Source organism: Chinchilla lanigera, unplaced genomic scaffold, assembly GCF_000276665.1.
Source record: "Chinchilla lanigera isolate Chin_1 unplaced genomic scaffold, ChiLan1.0 scaffold00057, whole genome shotgun sequence".
NCBI classification, from domain to species: Eukaryota; Metazoa; Chordata; class Mammalia; order Rodentia; family Chinchillidae; genus Chinchilla; species Chinchilla lanigera.
This window is the reverse complement of record NW_004955458.1, coordinates 4,891,177-4,911,056: the sequence shown is the minus strand read 5'-3', so window position 1 is coordinate 4,911,056 and position 19,880 is coordinate 4,891,177. Positions and strand designations below refer to the sequence as shown.

Genomic DNA, 19,880 nt, shown 5'->3' with positions numbered 1-19,880 from the left:
TTCGGACACAGGCCTTGCTTATTATACGTCAAGTCTGGCTTCTGTCACTTTTTTTTTTTTGGTACCAGAAATCGAACTCAGGATCTTGCGCTTGCCAGGCAGGCGCTTATGCCACGGAGCTATATCCCCGGCCCTGGCTTCTGTCACTCTCAGTCTGTTATTCTCTGCTTCCCCGTTGATGTCTTCCCCAGCCATCTCCCTACCTGCAGTACACACACACACACTGGACTAAGGCCTTGGAGCTTGGGCAGGGAGGACGCCCACCCGGCTGTCGGGGGCAGTAGAGAGACAGCTCTTGGGTGCTCGCTTGTGTGTCACTGGTAGGACCCCTAACCACCACAAGAGGGCAGCAGAGTTGCAGATATCCCTCAGCATGCCTTGCATCTGCCATCTAAACCAACTCCGCACCCTCCAAGGCCGTAGGGAAGAGTCTGGTAGGTTCAGAGCAGACAACCAGGACCACGAGAATCCAAAACCGAGATTTCCAGTTTGGCACTGAGCATAACCTTCATTTCCTCTTTGCCCTCCCTTTGCTCTATGACAAACCCTTTCCCAGCATCTGAAACTGAACCTTCCCAGACCCTTTTTCCTGTTACCACTTCTCCTATCTCCTATGCAGGAGGCATCTCAGTACCCTTCCCTGCCTTTATCCCATCCGCACACTGTCTTCCCCTGTGAGTCCTCCCCTCAAGGGCCCCGGCTGCTCAGGATCTGTGCAAGGAAGATGAATGCCTGGCCAAGAGAGTTTCGGCAACCTCAAGCATCCGCGTTTGCTCTTGAAAAACTCGCAGTGCACACAAGCAGTCGAGGCTCTGAGAGGTTATGCGCTACAGAACGCTTTTCAACTTCGCTCAACCCAGCAAGTTTCTTTCTGTAACATCAACCCACATCAAAGAGGGAGATCCCGAGAGTGCACTTTGGGAAATACTATCCTGGGGCGAGCTCGTAAATCAGTTAGCAAGTTCTTGTGAAATGTCTCTGAGTCTCAGCCCTTCAACCCATCTGCCCAGCCCAGCCCAGGGTGCGTGTGAATTACTCCTAATCGCCTAACAGGTCTAACCACCTGGTTCTACCCCTCTCCTGTGGGCTCTCTGCTCCCGGTCAGTCTCCCCCAAACACCACTTTCCAGGTGCTCCTGGCTGAGAACCACAGGGGCCCTGCCCTACCTTATCATCAGGAAGGTGTGGCTGGAGGGTGGGAAGGAGCAGGGCTGGGAATTTGGGCCCAGGGGGAGTGGAGAGGTCAGCCACCCACCCTCGCAGGCCTGCTGGCCGCTCCGGAGGCTGTAGCCGGCTGTGCACATGCAGGCGCGGGTGGTCTCCGAGGTGGGCAGGCAGAGCTGGGAACAGTCGCCGTTGTTGACACTGCAGGGGTTGGTACCCTCATGGTCTGGGGGAGGGCAGGAGGCACAGAGAGTTACGCGGCCTTCGTGGGGACCTCAGAGTCAGACTCGGGCAGCTCAGGGCGAGATGGTTGGGACTTTACCCTGGACCTGGTGCTGTCACCACCCCAGCCCACTCTCAGGGCTTCCGTCCCCCCAGACCCCTGGATCTTGTGATCAGGCCACTGTGAGCCTCTACGGGGCCTTTGGGGGATGAGGAAAAGGAGCCCCTCTCTGCTTCCCATGCTGTTGCCTCTGCACCCCCGACACCCCGCCCCCGCCCCGCTGCCTACCCAGCTGGATGCTCTCGTCATAGACTTTCATGTGCATCACCAGCGTGGTGCTGTTCCGGAGGACCACGGAGCCGGAGCCGTCTGCCTTGTTGCACGTGCCCATCTTCTCCGACACCTGATCCGCCCACCACAGCTTGTCCCCTGGGCAGCAGGAGGGGACGAGACTCTTGGGAAGGCCCCACAACCAGCCTGGAAGGGTCTGCGGCTCTGGGCGAGTTGCCACCTCCCACGCCCTCTGGCCGGCCCGGCTGGCGTCCCTCCTGGCTCCCCCGCGGGGCCTCACCCATGATGGCCAGGGCCGTGGCCTTGCCCAGCTGGCTCCGCATGGCGTCGATGATCTCCAGCCCGCTCCCATCCAGGTTGCAGCGGTTGATGGTGTGGTTCCCAGAGCTGATCCAGTAGAGTTTGCTCTCGGGGAAGTCGATAGCCAGGCCTGCAAGAGGGGAGGTCACTGCAGGGAGCCGGGCTCCAGCTCAGGGAACCGGGGGCGGAGGAGGGGTGCACAGCTCCTGTGGAGGGTGTTGGAGCTGTGGGAGCGCCGAGGGGCGACGGAGGGCCCCGCGAGCATCCCCTAGTGGCGGAACGTGGGAAGGGCTTCGGGGCAGGCAGCCTCATACCCACAGGGCCCTTCTGCCCGCTGAAGAGCAGCGTGCGATTGCTGCCGTCCATGTTGGCCATGCTGATGTTGTCTCCGTCGGTCCAGTAGAGCTTCCTGCCGGAGAGTCCCAAGAGAGGAGGCTCAGAGTGCTCCTCTCCCTGCCCCACACCCACGCCCCGCAGCCCCGAGCCTCGGACTGACCCACGCAGCGGGTGGACGACCAGGCCATGGGGCTGCTCCAGCCCCTGCACCACTGCGTTCTTGAAGGAGCCATCCAGCCGGGCTACGTTGATCTGCTTTTTGTTGGTGTCATAGCTGGTCCAGAACAGGTTTCGGGACACCCAGTCCACAGCCAGCCCGTGGGCATTTGGCAAGTCTGGGGACACAAGCAGGGAGCGGGTGGCAGGCTGCTTGCAGGTCATGCATGTGTGTGTGTGTGTGTGTGTGGGGGGGGAGCCATTGTGGCGTCTGGGAATCGGGTTAGGAAACCTGGGTGTGGGCACTCAGAGGCAACAGGAGTTGCAGAGGGACCATGGGGACCACGGGAACCCTGGAGTGGGGGCTACGGACAGGTCAGGAGCAAGGGCCACAGGCGGCAGTGTGGCGATGGGGTCCCGGGCTGGGTCCGAACCTGCAGAGACGACCGTCTCCACGCCTGTGCCGTTGATGAAGGCCCGCTTGATGGCCTGCGTCCGCACGTCGGACCAGTAAACACGCTGCTCACGGGCGTCGTAATCCAGCACCGTGACGTTGTCGATGTCGGGCACCGTGAAGGAGATGATGTAGTTGTAGTAGGGGGCGTCCAGGTCCACCCCCCGGATCTCCATCTGACGCGCGTACAGCAGGAACTTCTTAAACTCTGCGGGAGGCGCGGCTGGTCACCGAGGGCTGCCCGCTGCGCACGGTTACCCGCTGGCTGCCGGCCCTCGGCCGTGGGGAGGCAGCCCCTGGGGGCAGCTTCCTCCTGTGGTGCTCGTCTCTGGAGCACCTCCTTCTGGGGCGCTCCTGACTGGGACTCTACCTTCATTTAACACCAGGGGAGCCAGGGGCCTCAGACCGCCCCCTCAGCCTCGGTGCACCCCTTCTCCGCGGGGCCCCCCTACCGTAGCAGGTGGTGCCGTCCTTGTGGAGCTTCATGAGGTGGGGGCAGGCGCAGGAGACGGTGCGGTTGTAGTTGATGAGGCACAGGTGTGAGCAGGGGCCCCGGCCCCCGTTGGCCTCACATGGGTTGGGAGCTGAGCGGAGCGGGAAGAGAAGCAGCAAGCACCCCCGTGACTAGCGGTCCCTCCTGGCCCAGGCCCTCCTGGCCCACTCCTCCTCCTCCTCGCTCCTCCTGCGGCTACACCGCCGCTGTCGCTCAAGGCCTTCCCACCCGGTTGCTCCAGCACAGCCCCTGCCCCTCCCGCTGAAGCGGCTGCTGGCTCCTCGCCGGCTGCCTTCGAGGCCCAGGCCCCTTACCCATGGGCTGCCGGGAGGGGTGGTACACTTGCAGGTCGAAGGGCTGGGTATTGGTCCTCTGTACCACGGTGACATTGTGGCCGGTCCACTTGTTGGCCTTGGCCAGCGTGTTTGTGCGCCAGTCGGTCCAGTACACCTCCCCCCCGTACAGCGTCACTGCAAACGGGTGCGACAGGAACTCGTGGCCCCGCAGCACCTCCATGTGGCCGGAGCCGTCGTAGCGGGCCGAGTAAATGGCGTCTGACCTGCGAGCGCGGTTGGGGCAGAGTGAGGACGCTGCTGGCTCGGGCCGGCCCGCCTGGGCTGCCCACCCTGCGGCGCCCTGGCCCACGGGCCTCCTGTCTGAGCGCACCGGGGCACTCCTGCCCGCCCCCCAAGCCCTGCTGGTGGCCAAGGAAGGCAGACAGAAGGCTCGACGCGGGCACCCAGAGGGTCTAGGTTCCTGCCCTCTGGCCTTGATCCCCACCCCAGGAATGCCACCGGCACGGGCTTTGGCGATGTGAGGAGAGGCGTGCTCTCCGGGCAGGCCAACAGGAAGTCTGTGGGGAGACACCACCCCCGCAGAGGGCACGGTGCGAGTAGAGGGGAGAGTAGAGCCCGGAGGCCCGCAGGCGACAGCCCTACTCCGGCCCACTCCTGCCCACCTCTTACCCTCAGCCCAGCTTCTTCTCACCCCGCCCCCTCCTGTGGTACGGGGTTCTCTGCCGCCTGTCTGTGCTTCTGGATCCCCCGAGCCTCACCACTGTCATCCCTGCAGCTGCCAGGCCCCCTCTCCCTGCCCGGGTGTGGCGGAGGGCACTGACCTGGCGTCAATCCAGAGGATGCGCTTCTCCAGGTAGTCCACGGTGAGCCCGTTGGGCCAGCCCCCAGAGCCTGTTTCCCGGTGGACGGTGCGGCGCCCGGCCCCGCTCATGGAGGCTGCCTCGATGCGGGGCAGGCTGGCATCCCAGTCTGTCCAGAACAGGATCCTGGGGGGTGGGGAAAGGTGCGGGGGCAGAGTCAGGGGCCCATGGTAGGACCACAGGTGGAGGACGGGGGAGGCTGATAGCTCTAAGGAGACAGGTACGCCTGGGCAGGCTGAATGGGACTTTAGGAGACCACAGGTCTAGAAGAGGGCTGGGCAGGGTCCTCACCCATCCCGGGGGTCCAGCGCAATTGCCCTTGGGTGCTCAATGTCACCGGCCAGCAGGGTGGTCCGGAGGGTGCCGTCCAGCTTGGCTACCTCGATCTGGTCCAGGTTACTCTCCACCCAGTAGATGTTGCCCGCAATCCAGTCCACAGCGAGGCCCTCGGGAGTGGCCAGGCCGTACTGGATCACCACCTCGAAGCTCGTCAGGGCTAGGGAAGGACAGCACGAGAAGTGAGCGTCTGCGCGGATGGCCGGTGAACAGTGGGGTCCTAGGTGCCTCCTTCACTCGCTCTCAACCCTGACCCCTCTGCCCATACCGCTGACCAGCCCAGATCCAGCAGGGGCTCCTGACACCAACCGTCCTCACCCAGGTCCCTTCTCAAGCCTGGGGTGGTGTAGCCCCCTTCTCCATGTGGCTCTCTGACGGACTAATGGGAGGAGGTCAGAGCAGAGGGTGGGGCTTTGGAGCACAGACCTGGACTCAGTATGAGGATAAAGCTTTCTAGAAGATGCCCTCCCTGCTAGTAATTTTTTTTGTTTTGTTTTGTTTTATTTTTTTTTCCCACTACCAGGAATTGAACTCATGACCTTGCGCTTGCCAGGCAGGCGCTGTGCTGCTGAGCGAAATCCCCAGCCCCTGTTTTTTTTGTTTTGTTTTTTTTTTTTAAACTTTTTTTTTTTTGGTCTTTTTTTTGAGACAGGGTCTCACTATGCAGTTCAGGCTGGCCTTGAGCTTACTTTGTAGCCCAGGCTGGTCTCGAACTCTCAAGGATCCTCCTGCCTCAGCCTCCCGAGTGCTGGGATTACAGGTGTGCACCACCACACCCAGCTAAGCATTTCTTCTCTTTTTTTTTTTTTTTTTTGCAGTACCAGGGATTGAACTCATGACCTTGTGCTTGACAGGTAGGTGCTTATGCCACTGAGCTATATCCCCAGCCTTCCATGCTAGTAAATATATATGTGCCTTATGATTTTAGAAACCACTTCCTGGGCTTCACACTTCCTGGTGTGAATATCACCATAGTTTACTTAGTCATTCTTAGTCATTCTTGCTGATATACATTTGAGATGGTTTTGATTTTCCTTTATAACAATGAAAGCAGCCAGGCATGGTGGCGCAGGCCTGTAATCCCAGCACTCAGGAGGCTGAGGCAGGAGGATCGCTGCAAGTTCGAGGCCAGCCTGGGCTACAAAGTGAGCTCAAGGCCAGCCTGAACTGCATGACAAGACCCTGTCTCAAAGAGACAAAAAAACAAAAACGCAAATTCCACTAGTAATAGCTGCCTCTGGGGAGTCTTTGCTCAGCTATTACCTTCTCAAGGACCCCTTTGCACGACTTAAAAGTTTTTTTTTTCTTCAGTACTGGGGATTAAACCCAGGGCCTCCACACTGAATTATATTTGCATCCCTTTCTTGTGTTTTGTATTTTGTGATGCGGTCTCACTAAGTTGCTAAGTTGCCCAGGTTGGGCTTGAACTTGCAATCCTGCCTCAGGCTCCCAGAGTGCTGGGATTACAGCTGTGCACTACCATCTCCAGCTTTAAAACAGCCTGTGTGGATCACTGCTGTGATCCCACCCCCTTGGCACACTGCAGGGATGGATACTCAGACTGTGATGGTTCGGGCTGCCACAGACAGAAGGCTCAGGTACTCTACCCCACACGGCTTCTTCCTTTCAACCCTGCAATTCTGGGACTTGGGAGCCAAGTTCCAGGCCACTCCAGAGAAAGCATGATCATTTTGTTAATTATCAGCCTGGCAGCTCTGCTGACTATAATTACGGGGCATCAGGCACTGAGACCCACAGCAAAATCTAACCCAATTACCAGGAGTGTGGGGGATGGAAAGCTAAGTGGCTCTGCTTTGGAGCCACTTGGCGCTAGGTCCGTGGCCCCGAGCGCCCAAGTGCCCCATCTGTGTGCAATCCTGGCACCAGTCCCAGGCAGGGCCGGGCAGTCACCTCCGTTGTCCAGAAGCTTTCCGCGATAGATCTTGTCCTCCACCACGTCGGTCCAGTAGAGGGCGCTCTGGCTGAGGTGAAAGTCCAGGGCGATGGTGTTGCGCAGGCCGGGCACCAGGACGCTGTAGTCCCCTTTTTGAAGGTCGATGCGTCGGATCTCATGCCGGTTGGAGAAGATGATGAACGGCTTAAAGGGGTCTGAAGGAGGGAGGACGTGATGGGTCAACGAGGGGCTTGCAACCGTTCTACCCAGACACAGGTGGGGTCTCTTGGCCCTGGCACTGGGGCCCAGATAGAAAAACCAGCCTCCGGCATTTGGCCACCCAAGCCCAGCCCGCTGCAGCCCGGGGCCCCGCCTCGGCCGGCCCGGCCACCTCGCACCGCGTCTCACCCAGGCTGCGGCAGCTCTCCCCGTCAGGCTCCAGGACCCAGCCTTCATAGCAGGAGCACTTCACGCTGAACTTGTTCTGGTCGCACTTCTGGCTGCACTTGAGGTGCTTGGCACAGTAGCTCTGGATCTGGCAGGTGTGGTTGTCGGGGCCCAGCTCCATGCCCAGAGGGCACGAGCACACAATGCCTTCCCCAGGTGCCACGGAGCAGTTGTGGCTGCAGCCGCCGTTATTCAGGGAGCACTGGTCTGGGGTAGGAGGCGGGGAGGGGACAGGCCTGGGCTCAGAATCTGGGTGGATGCAGGACCGTGGCCCTGCTGCGCCCCACGTCCTGTGCAGCCGGGCCCAAGCTGGCAGCCTGCCCATGGCCCTTTCTCCATTCCTGCCAAGTCTCTGCCTCAGGGATTCCCAGGCTCCGCCAGGACCAGGGTTGGGACCCTGGAACCTGACATCTGATACCACCCCCGCCTCCCCGGATCTCTGATCCCTATCTGCCTGTTCCTTCTTGATCTACCGCTAGGACTCCAGCCTTTTGTCTCTTCGGAGGGTCTTTAAGTTCAGGCACCCTGTTCCTGATCTCTTCTGACTTGGGAGATCTGGGGTGGGGTGCAGTAGCAAATGCCCGCCTGGGGTCCTCTGACACACCCTGGAATCTGCTGGCCTCACTGACAGCCTGTTATCGGGCTGTGGGCCAGTCCCCGCCGGCCTTATTTCCAACTCCTCTACGTCCCAGGAGCTGGGAGCCTGCCCGGCTGGGGCAGATAAGGCCGCTCTGCTCCTCACCCCGAATCACACCACGTGGCCTACGGTGACCCCTGAGCTCCCCTAACCTTGCTCCTTTGCATCTTGAATGTGTACCCTCTCCCCCTGCCTTCTCACTCACTCCCAGCTCTGCCTGTGCCTGAGAACCTAGTGAAACCCCTGCCCCCTCCGGAAACCTGTGCTGAGCTTTATCACCGAACCCCACGGGCTTCATCCCTAAGGCTGCACCTCCTGCTCTGCAGCGCGACTGCGGGGGATCTGTGCCTGCCGGCAGGGGTGCACTACACCGTCTCCACCCTGCTTTAGGAGCACTGTGACCTTGCACAAGGTTATTTAAGCCCTCTGGCCTTTGTTTTCTCATCTGTAAAGTGGAGGTGTAACAGCCCCCACTTTTCAGGGCTGGTTCATGATAAACGCTGTAGAAGTGTGAGATGCTTCGACACAGGCTTGGTGACCGCCCTGGGTGCTGCTGGGTCCTAGTCCCAGACCTCTCCCCACCGACGGGCCCTGGCCCTGTCTCCCCCACCCCCACACCCACGGCCCAGGCCAGGCTCAGGCCTCACCGCAGAGCTCGCCCTCATCTGAGCCGTCTCCACAGTCGTCGTTGCCGTCACACAGCTTGTCGGGGGGCAGGCAGACTGCAGTGTTGTTGGCGCAGGGGTGCGAGGGGGGCCGGCAGGCCAGAGACTCACAGTTCTCCTCATCTGAGTTATCTTCACAGTCGCTGTCACCGTCACACACCCACGCTTTGCTGATGCACCGAGCTGAGGGAGGGGAGGAGAATGAGGGGCCAGGCCTGGGGAGGGGGCGTCTCCTCGCCCTCCTGCCCAGGCCCCCGGGGTTCACTAGGAATCCTGAGGCTTTGGTGTCAAATTCGCAGAGTCAGCGAAGGCGTGAGGCTCTGCAGGCAGAGCTGAGGGCCCGTTCTAGCCAGGGTTTGGCTCCCGGGTCCCTTGTGCAGGCCTGAGCTTCTTCCTGCTTTCCAGTGAGTGATGCACACGCTGCACCGACGCTGTTTTGAGTCACATTGTCCCCACCCTACGCGGCGGTATTGTCGCCCTCGCCACTGCTCTGCTGTCAGTGTGAGCTCCTCCTGCCCGGACGGTCCCCTTTCGGGCTCCCTCCAATGCTCCTTCTCACCTGAGTCCTTGCAGCCAAACTTGACGTTTGGGTCGCAGACATGGGTCACCCCCTCGCAGCTCTTCTCATCACTGGAGTCCATGCAGTCCGTGTCTCCATCACAGCGCCAGCGCAGAGGGATGCACAGTCCGTCCAGCCGGCACTGGAACTCATCCGTGTGGCAGCCTCCAGGGGGCCTTGTGGCTGCGGGGGGACAGGGAGGGCCTCAGGAGGGGAGCGGAGCTCCAGGTCAGCCTCCCACGCCTTCCCACGGGCCGGCCGGGGACGCTGAGCTGAGGCAGCTGGCGAGTCCTGTGCCTGCCCACATCCCTAGGGGTGCCGCCTCAGCGCCAGAGGCCGGTGTTGCCCCTCCAGGGGCCCGGCAGCCACCTCATCTGATCTCCCCGTTTGACGTGTGGGATCTGATCTATGAGACAAGCGATTTGCAGGCCAGAGTTCAAGTGCCTCCCACCTTAGCCTGTTTCCTTCGCCCATCCCACACAGATCGAGCGCGTGCCAGCTGTGTACCAGGCACTGTCCCAGGTGCTGGCAGTGCCTGAGACAAAGTCCTTGCCTCTGTAGAGTTCAGGTTCTAGTGAGGAGAGAGACAGCGAAGACACAGGACACAGGTGCAGAAGGTAACTGCGGGGAACGTGAGTGCGCGGGGACAAAGGTTCAAGTGGGCTGTGTGATACTTCGGACAGCAGGGTCAGAGGGGGCCTCTGAGCAGGGGCTTGAACGGAGGGACCGTCAGGCACAAGGACACCCGGAAGCACACTCCCCGTAGAGGGAACAGCCAGGGCAAAGACCCTGAGGCAGCCTTCTGCTGGGCAAATTCAGAAAACGCCCACAAGGCGCAGAGGGCGGGCCAGGATAAGCAGCAGGAACACAGGTCAAGGGGAGAGGGGGCTTGCGACTTATTCACCCGTGCGGGGAGCCAGGGCAGGCCAGGTCACCATGCGAAACCGCCTGAGGAGAAGCAGACGGCTGGGTGCCGGGCTGAGCCTCACACGGAGGCTGCCTCTGTGTGCCCCGCTCCCCACCCTCCCTGCTGCGGCAGGGCTGCCACTCTCTTCTTGTGCCTGGACCTTAGCAGCAGCTCTAAGCTGACTTCCCTTCCTCAAGACCTCTGAACCTCCTGGCAATCCGAGCCGCTTCCAAGGTGGTCTCCCAAAGCGTCTCCTAACATCGTACCACCTTCCAAAGGTGCCTCCCAAATCGGGTCCCCGCACCGGCCGCTGCTGCTGTCATCCTCCCCCTCCAGGAGCAGCCTCCTTCCCCGTGCACCACGCAAGCCTTCTCAATCTGACTGGCCCACCTGGCCCCGTCATCGCCCCAGAAAAGCACTCAGTCTCCCCTCTCGGTCTTTAACTACAGGGCTCTCCAGCCACCTTATGCCCTACTGGAAGTCCTTCCTTCTCCTTCCTTTGCACAGTCTAGCACCTCATCAGGGCCCCCCTAAACCCACCTCCTCCCGAACGGTCCCGGCCATTCTGGCTCAGCGCCGCAGTTAACAATCACTACCAATGCAGACACCCTGACCCCCTGTGCCAGGCCTCACATATCTCATCTCGTTTCACAGAGGCCCAGGCTCGGAGGAAGCTGCCTGTCCGGTCTGCCTGGCTTGCAGAGAAGGCCCAGGAGTTCTCACTCACTCCAAGCCCACGGGGGCTTCTTCTTAGGATGTCAAGGCAATAACATCTGCTCCTGTCACTCAGTCCTTCTTAGACATGGCCCTGCAGACTCAGAGACTCTGTTTCCCAACCTCCCTGTGGCCCCTAAGGCCCCCCATCTCGGGCTGGGCTTACGTTAGGTGCCCAGAGGCGCTCAGTACTATCCCTACCTGTGAGGGAATCTGCCTTAAATCCAAAAGGCAGGGGCCAGATGCAGCCTATAGAAAGGTTTTGGGCTACAGTATTTAAAAAATTTTTAAAAACAGTCAGTTGTTATGGGTTGAATTGTGCTTTCTAAAAAGATGCTAGAGGCTGGGGATATAGCTCAGTGGCATAAGCGCCTGCCTGGCAGGCGCAAGGTTGTGAGTTCGATTCCCAGTACCACAAAAAAAAAAAAAAAAAACCCAAAGATGCTAAAGTCCTAACCTATCACACCTGCGAATGTAGCTTTATTTGGAAATAGTGTCTTTGCAGATATTCAATTTAAAATGAGGCCCTTAGGGTGGGGCCTAATTAAGTTGACTGGTGTCCTTATGTAAAGAGAAAATCTGGACCTAGAGATAGACACGCTCAGGGAGGACACCATGAGAAAGTGAGGCAGAGACGGGCAAAGACATCTGCCTGTCAAGGAAGGTCAAAGGTCACCGGCAAACCAGTGGAAAGAAGGAGGCCTGAACAATGGCTCTGGCAGCCTCAGAAGGAGCAGCCCTGCTGACAGTGTGGTCCTGGACCTTTTTTTTTTTTTTTTTGTCTTTGTGTTTTTGAGATAGGGTCTCGCTGTGCAGTTGAGGCTGGCCTTGAGCTCACTTTGTAGCCCAGGCTGGTCTCGAACTCCCACAGATCCTCCTGCCTCAGCCTCCCGAGAGCTGGGATTACAAGCATTGTCCTGGACTTTTAAGCTTCAGAATGGTGGGACAATGTATTTCTGCTGCTTAAATCATTCTGTCTGTGGCGCTTTGTCACAGTGGCCCTCCAAAGCTAATACGCCAGTGTTAAAAAACTTGGTACATTTCACACAAAAATCTGCATTTCGTACTTTTCTAGAAGCCAGGGCAACCTTGGGTCTGCAGGCCTCCGTGGTAGCAATCATAGATAAGAAACAAACATACCCAGAGGGGGGCCTGTGAGCGCCAGGAAACTCGGCCCTGGTGTCCCCCAGAAGGCCGGGATGTCTGGGTCTCAGCCAGCCAGCCCCTCTCCCCGGTCCCCTTGTGTTCACCATCCCCACCCATTCACACCCCTTCTTTCAAGCTACTATTTACTAAAACAGCCCTGTGCAGAGTGCTTTCCCTGAGTGAGCTCAGTAAGCCTCCGTATCAGCCCCGTGATGACAGTGCTATTATTACCTCACTTTGCAGAGGAAATTCAGAGGCCCAGGGAGATTAAGTTGCTTGCCCAAGGCCACTCAGATAATAGTTGCAGAGCTGGAGCTCAACCCCCAGGCCACCCGGCTGCAAAGCCCCTGATTTTATTCAGCAGTGTTGCAAGCTCCCCCTCCCTCAGGACTGGGACCTCCCGAAGGACACGAGCTGGGTCTTGGCCACCTCAGGTTCCCAGACAGAGACCAACGTCCAGCCGCAGGTGTACGGCTGGATGGGCAGAGTGGCTGACCCAGGGCATGATCACTTCCCCGCCCTGAGGTCCCCGGCGCCCACCCTGGTTGGTGCAGTTGGCGTGTGTCTCATCGCTGTAGTCCCCACAGTCATTGTCCCCGTCGCAGGTCCAGTGCTCGGGGATGCAGCGCCCGCTGTTGCACTTGAACTGGGTGCTAGAGCAGGAGTGGCTACAGCCAGCCTCGTCACTGTTGTCCCCGCAGTCGTTGTCTGGAGGGAGGGGGGAAGGGGAGAGGCGAGGAGGAGGTCAGCAGAAGCACCCTTCTCTGTAACTCTGGCTTGACCTCCTCCACCTCCTCATTCCCACCCACAGCCCACCCCAACCCCCGACTGAGAAAATAACAAACAGAAAAGACACAGAAACTGCATAGACTGCAGCATGCACCATGGCCCACGGGGCAGGGCAGGGGCGGGGAGATGGGAAGGCTCCAGGAGGCCCCTTCCCTGAGTCTCAGGAAGGCTGGGGCGGGGGGCGAGGGGCAGGGGGCAGGAAAAGCTGCTTTCTCCTTTTCGGTAAGGGTCTGCTTGCTTCTGGGGGACAGGGAGGGGCTTCTCTGGTTTGTGTGTGTGTGGGTCCTCTGCTGGGCCGGGAAGGGCATCGTTGGGTCCACCCTCCGCTTAGGCTCGGCTGTGTACCTGGCCTGGGCTGGCTCACAGGGGCTGCCTGCAGCTGGGATGGTCAGGGGCCTCTTGGGGAAGGGGTCTGAGGCTGGCAGAAAGAACGTCCTGCTCTCTGGGGCTCAGGATAGGAGCGGCTGGACTTCCCTCCGCAGCTACCGGACGTGCGGGAAGACTGGTGTTTGGCTGTCCCCTGGCTCGTGTTCCTGTCCCTTTTCCAAGCGGATTTGCTTCCCTAAACCTCCCTTCGCGTGCCTGGGCCTTCTCCTCGCCACCTCTCTGTCATCTCCTCTCCTCTGCGTGGTCCCCTCTGCCCTCTCTGCTTCTCTCCCTGCTCTCTGCGCTTCTGCCTAGCCGCTCTGGAGTGCAGGGCCTGGGGGTGACGGGGGACAGGTGAGGCCCGCTGGCACTCTGGGGTGATGGTGCATGTGCTTCTATGCACTGACCGGCAGGCTCAGGACAGGTCTTTTCGTCAGAGCCGTCCCCACAATCCTTCTCTGAAACACAGAAACCGCCAGGGCAACCATTGGCACGGGAGACACGGCAAGGAGGAGGGCAACATGGCGCCGACCCAACCCATCCTCACACGTGAGCCAGAGCCAGGGCTGGAGCCGCTGGGGCAGCACAGCACAACACAGCACCACAGCGGACACGACAGAGACGGGACAGACAGCAGTCACCTGTTCACACGTTTACACCCTCGGTGGCCCCGAGGCTCAGGGCTGGCATCATCTGGTCCATGGCTGAATGCCAAGTGGGCTCGGGGGCCTGGAGCCCGGAGCCTGGGGTACACTAAGGACCCCCGCAGATGGGGGTGTGCAGCGACACGGGCATCGGGCCCACGGCTTTCCTTGTTCTGTCCCTCTGGTCCTTCTCGTTCATCTTTCCCTGGCCCCTGAGCCCTGCCACAGCGTAGGCAGCTCAGGCCCTGCCTGGGTAGGAGTGGCTCTAACAGGCGTTGGGTCCGCTCTCCTTTCAGCCCACCCTCACCCCCAGGCCCCACGGCGTTTCTGGCTCCTCCTCTTTTCTCCAGGTCAACCCAGCAGGCTTCAGTGCACTGCAGGAACCCCAGCCTGATCCTACAATCGCTTCTCTCCCTATCCAGGGGCTGGGTGTGGCTCTAGTTTCCCTAGGAATCGGAGCAGATGAAGGGAGGTAAGCTCTTACCATTGTCGCATCTCCAGTTGATGTTGATACATCTGCCATTGTTGCACGTAAACTGAGTCAGGGGGAAGCAGGTAGGATAGGCTGTCAGGGAGAAAGGGTAACTGAGCAGGGCCCTAAAACTCACACAGCCTCAGCCAGGTGCAGCGGCACGTGCCTGTGACCCTAGCACTCTCAGAAGCTGAGGGTCACAAGTTCAAGCCCAGCCTGGGCAAGTTAGTGAATTAATGAGACCCTGTCTCAAATTAGAAAATAAAAAAGGACAAGGGATACGGCGCGGTGCAAAGCCCTAGATTTAAGCTCTAGTATCCAAAAAACAAAAATAAAACACAGTATCTCTGGGGATTCTCGCCAGCTAACAGCGCTTACCCCGGTCAGACAGGATAGAGAAGGTGAGGCCCTGGTGCTTAGCAGGACACTCTGCTCACTAAACCAAACTGGGCATGACACTGGCTCTGGGCTGAGAGCATTTTTGGTGCATGAGCCCCACGAGCTCCAAATAAATGCTACAGTATCATGCTTTCATTAGCCCCATTTTACAGACAGAATTCACTGAGGCCATGGAGATCAAATAACTTGCTCAAGGCCACCGAGGTACGAAGGTGCCCCCACCCCAGGGCCAATCCAGCCCTCCTGCTGTCGCTCTCACCACAGGAGGCTGACTCATCAGAGCGGTCCCCACAGTCGTCATCCAGATCGCAGGTCCAGGAGATTGGGATGCAGCGGCCACTGGCACAGGAGAACTGGTTGGGCGGGCAGGTGCGAGCTGGGGGCAGGTGCAAGCGCTCGTCATCCCAGCTGTCCTCAGTGTGCTGTCCTTCCCTGTTACTCTCTGCCCTCTGACACCCGTCCTTTCCCCTACAATTTCTCTTGGAGAAGCTCAAAACCACCTCTGTGGTTTCACACTGGTGTCTTACTCCATCTCCCAAGGGGTCTCTGGTATCCTCCAAGGAGAGGCCCCGCCCTGCCTCACTCATCTCTGATCTACAGCCGTGTGTGCCCCGGCCCCTGCAAGCCCAGCCCTGCCCGGCGTGGGATGGGGAGAGACCCCTCCTCCAGCCCGGAGCTGCACCCTCTGTCTTCCCAGACCTGGCTGCTCATCTGCCCTGTCCCCCACTCCACACCTGAGCAAGTAGCGTTGGACTCGTCCTCACTGTTCCCACAGTCATTGTCCCCATCGCAGAGCCAGCGGTTGGGGATGCAGCGGTTGTTCTCGCACTTGAATCGGTCCGAGGGGCAGGTGTGCTGATCTGGGCAGAGAGCAGACCAGGAGTCAGTGAGGAGGTGGGGTCCCCCCCGCTTCACCCACCAGGGACACGTGATGTTAGAGCTGCCAGGCTGCAGGCTGCTGCTCCAGGGGTGGAAGTGGGGGCGACTCACGACAGAGCGCAGGGGCCTCGTCACTGTTGTCCAGGCAGTCATTGTCGCCGTCACACTTCCAGCGCTCCTGGATGCAGCGGCTGTTGGCACAGGCAAACTCGCCCGGCTGGCACTGGGGTGGGGGCACGTAGGATGGGTTCGCTGTGGGCACCACAGGAGTGTGAAGGGGAAGGTCAGACCCAGGTCACGGGATAGGCGCTGAGCCCCCTGTATGCTTTCGTTCATTTACTCTGTTTAATACTACACAGAATACACAGTGACTACTCCTAGTACGTAGTTCTTCATGGACAAATTACTGGATGGGAGCTGTACTTCTTTCTCAGGCAACACTGATATTTACTTTACTTGTAATTTCTGTATTGCATGTAATCTGAGAATAAAACAGCTTCCACAGGACCCTATATTTTTGTCCCTACTAAGTAAGTCTCTCCACGTCTGCTTCTTGACACCTCCTTGAACTGTCCTGTGGAAGAACAGGTCTTCACTGCAAGGTCGAGGCCAGCCTGGGCTACATGATGAGTTCAAGGCCAGCCTGGACTACATGGTGAGACCCTGTCTCAAAAATAAGTAAATAAATAAATAGACAAAAATGAAATGAAATGGGCTCTGGGTCAGCCTTTTTTTTTTTTGAGGGGTCAGACTTGCTAAGTTCAAATTCCTGCTGTAATTTAGGGCCTCGGTTTCTTCATCTGCGAAGTGAGGATAATGGAAATGCCTCCCCCGGATGGCTGTTTAAGGGCAAAGTTACTACACGGGAAATGCTTACGACTGTGAGGTACACAGTCCATGTTCAGGAAATGTGGGCTGTGATTCTCACAGAAAGCTGGAAGCCACGTAGATATTCAGCAATAAAGGGATGGTTGAGTAAATGATGAGCCATCAACTCCACAATGTATATTTTAGCACTAAAGATGCTGCTTATGTGTCCGTGACACAATATCAGTGACAAAAGCAGGAACAGCAGCACGTGCAGCATGATTCCATGTAGGTGAATGTTTGAGATACGGTTCCTCAAACTGGCAACAGTGCCTCTTTAGCGGGTGGTAGAATTTGGGGTGATTTGTACTTCCTCATTTATATTTTCTTTCTTTTCTTTTTTGGTACCAAGAATTGAACTCAGGACCCTGTGCTTGCCAGACAGGCGCTTGTGCCGCTGAGCTATATCTTTGGCCCCCTCCTTTATATTTTCTATATCCTACATTTATTTTTCCAATGAGAATGACCCATTTTTACTTTAATTTAAAAAAATTCTTTGCAGTGCTGAGGCTCACACCTAGGGCCTTAGCTCCATCCTCAGACTCTACTTTTATTTATTTAGTTTTTTAAAGTGAGACCATTTAAAATAATGCAACAAGGGCTGGAGGTGTAACTCAGGGGTACTTGCCTAATATGTGCAAGGCTCTGGGCCTAATGCCTAGCACTGCAAAGATAAAATAAAATAAAATAAAATAGCACAATAACAACACAAACAATGCTGTGACCCAGATGAGTCAAAAAAGGGCAGAACATATTTTATATACAGCAAGATGAGAACTGTGTAAAAACCAACACTGTATCCCACTTAAGGAAAGAAGAATGGGGTGCAATGTACCACCACACTAACAACATAGTGGTGTTCGTTGGGGGGATTTGGGTTTTTTTCTCCCCTCTAATTTCCAATACCTTGAACTACTGTTACTTTACTTTAATAATGGGGAATCAAAGTTAAAAGGGGTGAAGAATGTTTTCCTCCTTCCATAGCTGCCCTGTTCCGCATTCAGCTGCCCCAGTCTTCATGCCCTCCCCAGTTCTCCCGCCCTACCACATCCTCTTTACCCCTTCAGCATCCTCTCCCCTCAACCTCATCCCTCACTTCCTGTTGGCCCCACAGGGCGCCTCACTGCTTTCTTAACCTCTGACCTTGGGGCCTCCCCTGCCCTGTCTGTGATGGCCTTCTGTAGGGGTCACTTTCCCGCCTCCACCAAAGCCAGGCCCCTTGTACCCAAGCAGGTGACGCCATCTGCATCCAACACCTGGTCTTCTGCACAGGCGCACTGGCGGCTCCCAGGAGTGGCCAGGCACAAGCTGCTGCATCCGCCATTGTTCACGCGACATTTGTTGGTGCCCACTGGGGGGACAGGGTCACAGGAAGGGTCACGGGGGACAAGGGTGGGTATGGCAGGGGTCAGGAAAGGCCAGCGAAGACAGGTGAGGGGGTCAGGGTGGAGAAATGTACAATGAGGATGTGGAGGAGGAAATATCCAGAGGAAGAAGGGGATGGATGAAGAGGGGACACAGGCACGGAGCAGGGAGGGAAATGGGGAACATGGAATTAGAGTGGGTTGAGGGGCTTCTCAGAAGCTGAAACTCAGGGCCTAGGACCCCATTCCCCCACCGAGGTCCCATTCCACCCCGGGCCCAGCCAAAGAGGGTACCTTGCTGCTGCTGGGCATCATACATGCGGATCTCAAAGATGGGGGGCCGCTCGCTACGCAGAAGGGTCACAGTGGGGGGTGTGCCTCCTGCGCCCCGTTCCAAACGGTAAACACTGCCACTCCGGTACTCCGTCCAGAAGAGGTAGTTGCCATGGTGACATAAGCCAAAGGCGTGGTTCAGTTCAGGACCCTCGTATACAATCTGGAAAAGGAGGACACATATCTGAGGAGCGGGGATGCCTGAGAAAGGCCGAGGGGTTGGGTGAGCATCACTCTGCTCTCATTTGTCTATGTCAGGGGCTGGGTCTCGTTTTCCTCATTAGCTTGGGGCCTTCTGAGGGATAGCTCTGCATGCACTAAGATGCGGGGCCCAGCTCCCGCAGATGACCCAGCAAGGACGCTGAGGTGAGCTTGTCCAGACTGTCCTCTCTTGGGCTGACTCATACTCATCTCTCTCCCCCAGCGCGCGCACACACACACACACACACACACACACACACACTACTGAGCAGAAGCCAGAATTCATCCAATCATTTCTCCATCCAATAAGCATTTCTCAGGATCCATGAAGGACCAAGATGTGGTAGACACTGAGAGAAGAAAAAGATACGGGTTCACCTCTGAGCACCTACTGTCTCATAGAGTGCGAACATGGGTAAGCCAGTGGGTGTGAGGGTTCTGGAGTCAACACCCTAGAGGGGACCTCTGGGCAGTGTGCCAGGGAAGAGGAGCTGGGGTGGACTCCTGGGCAGCAATAGCTCAGAGGGCAAAAGCATCATGATGTGTGCTGGGAAGTACAAGCTGTCTGGTGTCGCTTGTTCAAAGAATATTGAGATGTAGGAACAGGGGGAGAGGCGAGCCAGCAGAGATAGTCCGGGAACCATCTCAGGAAGGGCGCTTACCCACACACCTAACATTCACGGCTCCTGAAGCACATCACCACTCAAAATGACAAGCATACTTATACGCCATCCCTGGGCATGTCATACACTTTAGGGCAGACACACACCAAGGTGTGCTGTATGTGTGTGCAAGTACACACAAACATGCATATGAGTAGTCAGGTCCACAGGCAACACAGACAGGCACATATGTACATTAACAGTGAAAATTCTCAGATTAAACAACACAACACGTAAGACACCCAAGCGCCCACATGTCCACATGTATAGAGACACAAGTAAACATGTGCAAAGCACACAGGCCGGGACACACACATATCCACATTCTCAGACAGAGCCTCACACACATACGTGCGGTGTAGCAATGTACACGGGCCTGCCCACCTTCCGGTCTGTGCCGTTGAGCAGTATGGTCTCAATGCGGTCATAGAAGGCATCCACCCAGTAGAGGCGCCCCGCTGGGATGTCCAGGCTTAGCCCATTGGGCCAAAGGACTGTCTTAGAGGTGACAAAGACATCTCGGTGTGAGCCGTCCATCCAGGCCCTTTCCAGCCGCCCTCGCCGACTGTCCTTGGGGTCCTCCTCCCAGTCCGTCCAGTACATCCATCTGTGGGCAGTGACTGGTCAGCACCACATGGGCCACCCCTGCCATCAACAGCCTCCCTCTATGATCCCGCTGGTGTTGTCCAGAGCCCCTCCTAAGGATCTTCCTGTCCTGCCCATGCCTGGACCAAACATAGCATTCATTCCCACCTCTACTCAAGCGACATTTGCTGAGTGGCTACGGTAAGGTGGGCACAGTTCTGGCACTTGGGAGTGCGGGAGAGATGAACTCAGCAAGGCCCCCAGCTCCCGAAGAGCTCACATCCCACAGGAAACGAGTCAATCAAGAAAGTCCTCTCAGGGGCCTGGGCTATAGCTCAGCGGCAGAAGTGCCTGCCTGGGAAGTGCAAGTTCCTGAGTTCGATTCCCAGTATTGAAAAAAAAAGAGAAGTGAGAGGAGGAGGAGGAAGAAGGAGAAGAAGGT

At 57.7% G+C, this 19,880-nt stretch overlaps 1 protein-coding gene across 1 annotated transcript in view; it reads right to left on the bottom strand.

Moving 5' to 3' along the window:
* The window catches only part of Lrp1 (low density lipoprotein receptor-related protein 1), an 80,509-nt gene that overhangs the window by 30,883 nt on the left and 29,746 nt on the right, over window positions 1–19,880 (bottom strand). The window contains exons 13-34 of the mRNA XM_005397348.2: window positions 19,238–19,460; window positions 17,952–18,153; window positions 17,519–17,644; window positions 15,538–15,678; window positions 15,282–15,407; window positions 14,807–14,923; window positions 14,161–14,241; window positions 12,418–12,585; window positions 9,111–9,293; window positions 8,534–8,734; window positions 7,211–7,456; window positions 6,820–7,017; window positions 4,864–5,068; window positions 4,534–4,698; window positions 3,731–3,975; window positions 3,376–3,507; window positions 2,904–3,131; window positions 2,474–2,648; window positions 2,292–2,386; window positions 1,958–2,107; window positions 1,675–1,815; window positions 1,255–1,389 (exon numbers count right to left, since the gene is read on the bottom strand). Of these exons, the coding sequence (XP_005397405.1) occupies window positions 1,255–1,389; window positions 1,675–1,815; window positions 1,958–2,107; window positions 2,292–2,386; window positions 2,474–2,648; window positions 2,904–3,131; window positions 3,376–3,507; window positions 3,731–3,975; window positions 4,534–4,698; window positions 4,864–5,068; window positions 6,820–7,017; window positions 7,211–7,456; window positions 8,534–8,734; window positions 9,111–9,293; window positions 12,418–12,585; window positions 14,161–14,241; window positions 14,807–14,923; window positions 15,282–15,407; window positions 15,538–15,678; window positions 17,519–17,644; window positions 17,952–18,153; window positions 19,238–19,460 (3,683 nt within the window). The remainder of the gene's footprint in view (window positions 1–1,254; window positions 1,390–1,674; window positions 1,816–1,957; window positions 2,108–2,291; window positions 2,387–2,473; window positions 2,649–2,903; window positions 3,132–3,375; window positions 3,508–3,730; window positions 3,976–4,533; window positions 4,699–4,863; window positions 5,069–6,819; window positions 7,018–7,210; window positions 7,457–8,533; window positions 8,735–9,110; window positions 9,294–12,417; window positions 12,586–14,160; window positions 14,242–14,806; window positions 14,924–15,281; window positions 15,408–15,537; window positions 15,679–17,518; window positions 17,645–17,951; window positions 18,154–19,237; window positions 19,461–19,880) is intronic.